Here is a 9502-nt window from a genome sequence, read left to right as displayed (position 1 = left end):
ACTTTTTATGTTATCTTTTTTGTTCTCTTTTCTCCAAGCAAACTACAGTTAAGAATGGGTATATTTATGCATTAATACATAAATGCATACAAAGAGATACACATACTCACACATATAAAAATATAAATATACACATACATCTAAAACAATATTAATATGGCTGACACATAATATAGATTTCTCTCTTTTGATTAAATCTTTTTTAATTTTTAATTTGCCTGAGATCAATGATTACTAATCTTCTTCTTTCTAATTGATTCAACCCTGATCTTTGTTATTGTGTTTGTGTATATTTCCTTTCCTATCCCTAACTTCTACTTTAATTTACACACCTTGCTGTAATCTGCCATATCTTATCCCCTCCCTCTTTCCCCTATCCTCTTCCCCACCCTGTCTCCCTCTTTATCATACTCCCATTGAACTCCATACCTACATATAGCTACATGTTGACATATACAAGCATTGCATATATATGCATTATCTCTTATTTCCTATCTCTACTAATTCTTCTACCTTACTTCTACTTGCATATTTGCCTTGCTATTATTACTCAACCTTTCCCCTTCACCCTAGCACTTTCCCTTCCTTCTTTTCCTTCCTTCCTTTCCTTCCTTCCTTCCCTTCCTTCTCCTTCCCTTCCTTCCTTCCCTTCTTTTCTTCTTTCCTTCCTTCCCTTCCTTTCTTCCTTCCTGTTTTCTTTCTTTCTTTCTTTCTTTCTTCCTTCCTTCCTTCCTTCCTTCCTTCCTTCCTTCCTTCCTTCCTTCCTTCCTTCCTTCCTTCCTTCCTTCCTTCCTTCCTTCCTTCCTTCCTTCTCTTTCTTTCTTTCTTTCTTTCTTTCTTTCTTTCTTTCTTTCTTTCTTTCTTTCTTTCTTTCTTTCTTTCTTTCTTTCTTTTCTTCCTTCCTTACTATCTTTCTTTTTCTTCTTTCTTTCTTTCTTTCTTCCCTCCCTTCCCCCCCCCCCCTCTCTCTCTCTCTCTCTCTCTCTCTCTCTCTCTCTCTCTCTCTCTTTCTTTCTTTCTTTTCCTGAGGCAATTGCCCAGGATCACATAGCTAAGAAGTATTAAGTTTCTGAGGCCAGATTAAAACTCAAGTCCTTCTGACTTCAGGACTGGTGCTCTATTCACTGAACCAGCTAGCTGTGACTTTTTAAAGATCACATAGGTTATAAGTAGCACCAACTGGATTTTAACCCATTCGTATTCATTCCATCAGAATTCATTGAGTGCCTCTTTACACATGACATTAAACAAATGCAGTAAAAATCATAACATAAAACAATCTGTATATAAAGAAGCCAACATAATATTGGTGGGAACAACTTCTACAGAAATAAATAAAGAAAAGGTAATTCATAGTAAAGGACAATACTTTGTGGGTATTAAGAAAAGGCAACTTGTAGAGGGTGACATTTGAACTAAGCTTTGAAGAGGATGAAGAGTTGTAAAAGTTGTAAAAGAGATTAAGGGAATAGGGCATTTCAGACCTAGAATACAGCCTCTGAATCCAAATATAACTCCTTTTTAAAGATCTTGCTGTACCCAAGAACTTTATATATAATATCTCATTTAATCACCATGGCCAGAATATAGAAAGATAACTACTCATTATATCTTTTTTTTCATACTGAAGTTAGAACTCATGGAAGTTTTATGCTTTGAGCTACTACTCAAATCCAAGTCTCTTGATTTCTAATCTCCTACTCTTTCCACTGAACCACAGCAATCGGAAGATCACATTGGTCAAGCCTAGCTCACAAATTGTTAGAATAGAAGGGACTTCATAGAGCACCTGGTACAATCCCCTCACTTTACATATGAAGAAACTGAGGATTGATGAGGTAGATTAATTAACTTGTCTAGGTTATTCTGAAATTCAGTGTCACAGCTAAGATTGGAATCTTCTTCCTCAGTCCATAGTGTTACAATTGTCCCACTCTAGGGAATTTGATGCCTCCTAGTCAATGTGATCTCTATATTCTTTTCTTTTTTTGTATCTCCCTTGAGATTTTATCCACTACTCTGCTTTAGTGAATCCATGGATTCCTACCCCCAGGTAGGAATTTGTGTAAATTCCACAAAGACAGGAATGATGCATTTGAGGTTCAGCACCAAATGATGAGATTCATATAGGTACCAAAGGTTGGGGTTCAGTCATGTGAAGAATTCACAATGGCCATTCTCTTTGGTAAAAGGTAAGTTTATTTATGAGAAGAGGTTATAGACAAAATAAAGAGCTACAATAGGCACCAGAAAGAGTAATATGAAATAGAGTCAGGATAGCAATAGAATGGCCAAGGAAAGGGTTTTTAACTATTAACAATTGAAAAGACAAGTTCCCTGCTGGAAATTACAATTAACCAAGAGAAGGAAATATTCCATAAGGTAGGACTATACCATTGACTAGCAGGCTAAATCCATAGAGGAGTTTAGCACCTTAAAAGATTTCCTTAGCTCTAAGGAGACAAACAGCAGAAGGTACTTTGGGTAGGGGGGGGGGGGGATGAGACAAAGACACCCTGAGGCATGAAAGAGTGAGGAGAAAGTCAACAGAAGGCAGAATACTGCTATGGTGAGCTAACACAAGAGATTCACCAAAGATAGTGTGGACCATGGATAGATTTATAAGGAAAATTTAACCCTGAGGGTTTGACATTGGATTTCTGACTAGACACAGCAAGGTGGGGCTACCCATGACCTCCAAAGAGTGTGGGATTGTAAGGTTGAACTGATTCCCTAAAGGGAAGTAATTATATCAGTACTTTAGGCTTTCTCTGCCAAGCCTAGTGACCTCATCAACAAGACTATGTTATTCACACCTCAGTATTATATAAGTCTGAAGAGAAGGCCATATCCAGTTATCCTCTTATTTGTTCCACCTGTCTATTTTGATATTTTTGAACAAGGTCATCATTGGCAATGTGCATCATCAACATTATTGTTAGCAACTGTAAAATTAGAAATATTTTAATAGTAATAAATCATTGAGTTTTTTTAATCCATAATTTAATAGCAGTATTTTATTTCACAAATATTTTTAAGTAACTAATATGTGAAAAATCAAGTGTGAGATGTTATGGAACAAAGAAAGACCAGCCACAAATTTTTTTCCTTTTTATTTTTTTTTTTTTTTTTTTGAGACTGGGGTTTAAGTGATTTGCCCAGGGAAACACAGCTAGGAAGTGTTAAGTGTCTGAGACCAGATTTGAACTCGGGTCCTCCTGAATTCAGGGCTGGTGCTCTATCCTCTGTTCCACCTAGCTGGCCCTAGACACAAATTAAAAGTGAAAAACAGTCTGTTGTCCCTGGCCAGGTGCTACACTATAACCTGAAGAGAACTATAAAAAGTTAGACAATAATCTCTGGATCTTTTCAAACAAGAATATGAATCCTCCAATAAGATGTATGGGAGTTTTCCAAGCTATATCAACAGAGGGTGATTGACAAGCAGCTCCTTAAACTTCTGCTGATTCAGAAGGAAATAGAAGGATGTGGTAGACCACCTTCTATACACTTCAGGTAGTTATCTTTGAGGTACCAGAGTCATTTTATCTACATTGAAGATACTCTGCTATAGTTTCATGAAGAATTTGGCAAAGAGACTTAGCATTAGATTTATGCATGTGTATACACATATACATACACATTAAAAAGCATATGCATGTATACATATACATATATGTTTATACATATGCACATATACACACACTTATGTACACACATATGTGTGTGTGTGTGTGTGTGTAGCCCTGCTACTTCCAATAAGAGAAATGGATATCCTTGTAGGTAATGATATAGCTGAGAAGTATTGGCAGTTATTTAAAATTGATGACTATCTTGGAATATTGTAACAGAGCACAACGTTTCAGTCAGTTAACAGTTGCAGTTGTTCTAAACCATTGACACTTAGACCAGCCTCTAAAGTCTGAACTTTTCTGTGACCTCCCATGAGTTTGAGAATTCCTGAGGGTAGATATGAGTAGGAGTTTGAGCAAATTTTTAGTGGAAGAAGAAAAAAACTCTATGTCTTGGAAAGCCTACTTTTGACCAGGCCTTGTGACCTGGTACATTAACAGAAGATACACTCCCAAAACTGTCTAAATAAAAAAAAAAAAGTTACCTCTTTTCTAGTACCTAGGAAATCTGTCTCCCTGTTTACAATCAGTAGCTACAGGATGCATATGTGTTAATATAGTTGTGACAGAGAGGGTTGTCATCATGAGTGCTAGCTGTAGTGGTAATGTAACCTAATGTAACGGATCACATTGTCTTCACCCACATGATGCTGGCAATCACAAAATCACTGTATTATTTTCCTCACCTATACTGTTCTGTTCTTGGCCTTATGCTTACATAAGGACTGGCACCTCTTTCTTTGTGTTTTTTGGACAGAGGTAGCCACTCAATCCTCTTTTTTAAAAGGTTCCTACCTCCTAATGAACTGCTATCTTGTTTAGAATTTTTTTAAAATGCCTCATTCTGTGTTAGTTCAGTTTTACTCACGATAGTACCATAACGTTTTCAAATTTTGCTTGTGACCTATAAGCCAGACAGGTAAGGAAATACTTACCTTAGCTTAGAAAATACTGTCAAAGTAGCTGCTATTAGTCTGGTCATCATTATTCAAAGAGTCATCATTATTCAAACCTTTCCATATGCTCTATGTCTAAGATTTCCAGCAGCTCCAATTCCAACCCAGAAAACTCTCCCCAAGTCACAAAACATGGAAGAAAAAAGGCTCACACATGTAGGGGAAATCACAGAGGTAAAGAGTCTCCAGAGCCACACCATTCTATCACAATGTGATCTCATTTTGTCCCTCTTACTATAAGATACAGCTCTAATGTCACCGTAGAAGACCTCCTTAGTGAACATTTCCTCCTAATCCCGGAATATCTCTGCTTTCATGAACTTCTTACAAGCAGTCTCAAAAGAGTCTGCCACTAACTCATTGACAATGTCTTTCTCAGTTTTATCACCTTTATTAAAAACAGTTTTGCCTATAAAACAGTCTCACTAAGTAACTTTTAAATACTGTTTCTCTGTAATAATAAGCCTAGAGTTCAATCTCTCCTTCTATACAGGAATGCCACAAAACATAGCTATAATAAATAGCTGTCCTCTGCTAGAACAGTTTTAGTGATGGGGAGACCTCTATATACTGAGAGGTAGCCTGGAATGGTGAGGAAACCCAGGACTCAATTCTGAATTCCAAAACTTCATTGCAAGTCCTGCAAAATTTGAGACAAAGCACATCACTCAAATGCTCTGCACCTATTGTCTCATCTGAAAAAAGAGCATCCAAGATTTACCACCTCACATATGCATCATGAGGGCTCAAATGACCTAAATCATATAAAGAGCTTTTCAGAACATAGGGCACTATATCAAGGGGAGCTATTAAAACAAAAGGAAATTCTACTGATTGCATGTGTTTGAGAAACCAGACTAGAAAAAGATTTGATATGACTATCAGGAGAATGATGAACACTCCTTCATTTCTGGCTCTTAACTCTAAGACTAACTTGTTCAGAAGAGAGTCATTCAGTATTTGTTTCCAGGGGCCTGCATTCACAGAGGCTGATTTCACAATCAAGGTGGATTCTTGCCCATATATAATGCTGGTCCCACAGTAGGTGAGTACAGAACAGCAGCTCACTTTGATTCCATTCATTCCACTTGACTGGCCAATACCAGAACCATGAAGACAGGAGCTCTATGCCTGCTGACTCTGGTGACCATGTTAAGTGAGTATCTCTTTCCCGACTTAGGTCTAACCCTGATATTAGTTGACCCATTAAAATGATTAGAACTGAGAATCCCTAAATAAAAATATGAGGCAGACTGCCAATTCAGAATAACTTTTAAAAGAAATGCATTTATAGTTCTGCATGCAATATGTCAAGCCTGGAAGGGAAATGAAAAGACAAAAGAGGTATTAAAAGAGCTTAAAAGGACATTTGGAACAAATAATATTGTGAAGGAAGAAGTATATATTATAAAATGTTGGTACTGGAAGTAATCACAAATAAATGTACTGTTAGAGATGAAATGGAATGCTGAAGTTAATGTCAAAGAGAGAAATGGATTTAGGAGACAGAATTCAATCAAAGAGGAATATGAGAAAATCTAGAATATAGTATTTTTAATTTGAAAGAATTTTCAGAGATGATTTCATTCAGTCCCTTCATTTTAAAGAGGCAGTAACTAAGACATGTTTGAAAGCAGAGAAAAGAAGGTATTTCCTTCCATTACATTGAATGGAATTTCTTGTCATATTAAAGAGTTTTCTAATTCTAAAGGAGAAGAAGGAAAAGCATTGTTGGGCCCTTCAGACCATGTTGGCCTCTCCTTAATAATTTTCTCTTCTTTCCTTCTATTCCAGATGCAAAGTTATTCTTAGGAGAAACAGTAAGTTGCTCTCAATCCCAAAATCTTTTGCTGTTTTATTTCCATCTTCTACTGAATGTATTTCAAATACATGTGGTTCAAATTTCATCTGAATTATTTTAAAGGAAAATCACTGCAAAATTTATTAAACGTGGAGACATTGTCAGATGGCATTCTGGGGTAGCGTCCAATAAGCTTTTCCCCAAGTACACACAATAAAATCATATCTTAGTTAAACAGAAACCAAGTCCACAAGGACGAAAATTCATAAGGATGTCTAGTAGAATAGGTAAAGCTCAAGTTATAAAGCAATGTTATAGGACATTTAGCCTAAAAGAACATTAACCACCATGGGTTAGCAACTCAGCTATCATCATAAATGGGGAAAGTTATTAGAATCAAGACTTGTGACAATACTCGTCAACATGATTATGCAAGAAAACATAAGAGAAGCACATTTTCCTGTTTCCAAAGCTATTTATCATTTCCGCCATGCTGATTCTTACTCTGCATAGTCTAGAGACTCAATCATTGTTTGTTGAATAGAAGATTGGTGCTCCTAGGAATAGAGCTCCCCATCCATCTGTGGCTATGAAATTGAGGGCAAAGGGTAGGGAATGTATAATTAGCCTCAGTGGTTCTGTGTGAAGAATATAGACATGGTTTTCCACATTATCTCCTGACCATATTTCTTTTTGGACCCGGAAACCTAAGCATCCCCAGATTTTTAGTAACTTGTTTTGTAAAAATCTTATGACCCAAAAGGGAGATAATATTGTTATAAACTTTTCAGATTGATTGCAGTGAATATGAAAAACCTCCACTAGATGAATTTCCAGCATGTACCCGAGAATTTATGCCAATTTGTGGTTCTGATGGGAAAACATATGCCAACAAATGTATTTTCTGCCATTCTGTTAAGTAAGTACACCCATCAAATGGAAAGGAAGAGATTTAATAGAAGCAGGATTGGGGTAGAATAGAACTCAATAGTTAGCACAATGGAAACATATTCTTGAATGACATATAAAACTAGGGAGGTAGAAACCACTTTTCCATATAGTTAAAGTATACCCCAACCATCAGATTGGGATATACCAGCAGTTCTCCTAGCCATGTGATTCATACTCTTACCTAAACAGTTACTCTCTCCATTACCCTTTTCTTTAAAGCTAATGTTCCTTCCATGACACCATGCTATCCCTATCAACAGGGCCAACAATGGACAAGTCCCTTAAACTCTTTAGGCCTCTCTTTCCACATGAACAGAAGTAGATGCTTCCTAGTTTGTTTGCACATGTATAAACTGAGGGTATACAAGTAGTTAGGCAGAATCATCAGTATATTGCTAACAATCATGTTAACAATTACTTCCAGAATAAACATCAATGTTTTTGCAAATTTATGAACTAGTTGCATACTTTTGAACAAGTCACTCAAATTCTTAATATTCATTTTTCATCTGTAAGATCACAGCATGCCATGAAGCCTGCCAGCTGTGACATATTGTACTTCTAATTCTTCCCCTTAAAGGCATCCATAGTTGTTCACACATCCTCTCCTCCACACCCATGATTCATTCTATTCATCGGTTCAAATGCTAAGCAGAGAAACACTTATGTATGTGTGACATGAAGTATATAGTCATATAGATATAGATAGATATTTGACTCATATTTATAAGCTGTGCATCATGCTTCCTTCAGATTTGTCTCATTATAAATTAGTAATTCTGATTTTAAACTTTAATATGTCTCTACCCCTCTACTGAGAGCTCCTCTGATGCCTTATTGTGGCAGAGAGGTGGCCCTGGATTCTCAAAGGCTGCCTCAGGTGTGTGCAAGTTTCTGGTCTGGCCCTCCCAGGGCAGAAAGGCTTCCAGCATGAGGAGAGTAACAGGCACTTCATCATTGGGAGGTCTGCCTATCTAAAAATGGCTCATCTCCAGGAGCTCATGTTCAGCATAGTGAATCCGCTGGACACAGCAATTCATCAAAAGTAGCAGGAACTGTTGCTGTAGTGTAGGAAGGCCAGAATTTTGAACTCTTAGCTTCTGAAACTGCTAGTAAAATGAGGTGGACTAAAGCAAAGATCCGATAGGGACTGACTGGCAACCATCAGCTAGAGCTGTTTTAACAGAAATGGGATGTAACTTCAGAAGGGTGTGATGATGCAGCCTGCTGTCTCTCCACAGAGTCCTGGAGGGCTTATCAGGGAGAAATGGTAAAATAATTTTTTAGCCAATGTGTTGATTTGTTTGGTATTTTGTTGTTGCTTCTTTTGTTCCTATGCTAATTTGTTATGAGTGTGGTGTTTCTGTTGTTAAACTGAGGGATGACAAGTGGAGATACATTGAGAAATGGCAATGATGGTTTTTTAAAAGCATAAATGAAACAACTTAAAGACCAAAGCAGTAAGTTTTATGAGGAAGTTTAGAGAACAACAATCTGCAAGGATAGTATTACGTGAACAAGGGATCTCAGTGTGAACAGAAATATCAAAAATAACCGAATTCTGCTTTTAACCAATGCATGAATGTGCTTTGCAATATCACCTCCAAGTGCTCATCTTCTGTTTGAAAACTGCCTGTGTCAGGAACTCAGTACTGCTCCCAAATAGCCCCAAACATTCTAATATTTAATATCAGAAAATATGACTGTGTATTTTTTAGTGATCCTCACTGTATTCTCTATTCCCATTCCACAGGAAGAGTCATGACAAACTCCAATTTTCACATGAGGGGTTCTGTTGAATAAGAACAACAGTTCTGAAATGTCCTCCAGTGCTTTTCATTCCTATTAGAAGATAATGTACAAGCCATCTGTTATTTCCAGAAGATTCTCTTTCAGAATGTTGGATCTTCATCTCTGCTTGTATTGATGCTTGTAGAATAAAGGAAACTTCATTGAAATTTTTTGTCTGAATTCCGTTAGTAGGAAACTGACAGAGAATCTAAGGAATAGTCAGGTATCAAATGTCACAATAGGATTGGAATAAGGAATATTCCGAGAGTGGGAATTGAGGTTAGGGGAGACAGAACATGTTCATTGTCTTCAATATTATCAAAGAATTGGGTTTTTCCAGCTTTGCCTCATGGGAAAAAGGCTCAACAAAC

The 9502-nt window shown here is 36.9% G+C and overlaps 1 protein-coding gene across 1 annotated transcript; it reads left to right on the top strand.

Annotated features, from left to right (window-relative positions):
- Window positions 1-5611: 5611 nt before the first annotated feature.
- On the top strand, window positions 5612-9285 carry LOC141553572 (ovomucoid-like). Its single transcript, XM_074285155.1, has 4 exons — window positions 5612-5744; window positions 6383-6408; window positions 7181-7308; window positions 9094-9285. Exons 1-4 carry the CDS (start codon window positions 5699-5701, stop codon window positions 9137-9139), a joined length of 246 nt encoding a protein of 81 aa, XP_074141256.1. The 5' UTR covers window positions 5612-5698; the 3' UTR covers window positions 9140-9285.
- Window positions 9286-9502: the final 217 nt, after the last annotated feature.

The sequence above is a fragment of the Sminthopsis crassicaudata genome, chromosome 2, assembly GCF_048593235.1.
Source record: "Sminthopsis crassicaudata isolate SCR6 chromosome 2, ASM4859323v1, whole genome shotgun sequence".
Classification (NCBI taxonomy): Eukaryota; Metazoa; Chordata; class Mammalia; order Dasyuromorphia; family Dasyuridae; genus Sminthopsis; species Sminthopsis crassicaudata.
The sequence above is the reverse complement of the archived record's forward strand: the minus strand, read 5'-3'. Positions and strand labels throughout refer to the sequence as shown.

Excerpts from the sequence above, each read along its gene's own strand:
- LOC141553572 (XM_074285155.1), top strand. The coding sequence starts at position 5,699 with ATGAAGACAGGAGCTCTATGCCTGCTGACTCTGGTGACCATGTTAA. Across the intron at positions 5,745-6,382 it reads GACTCTGGTGACCATGTTAA|ATGCAAAGTTATTCTTAGGA; the intron begins GTGAGTATCTCT and ends CTTCTATTCCAG. Across the intron at positions 7,309-9,093 it reads ATTTTCTGCCATTCTGTTAA|GAAGAGTCATGACAAACTCC; the intron begins GTAAGTACACCC and ends CCCATTCCACAG.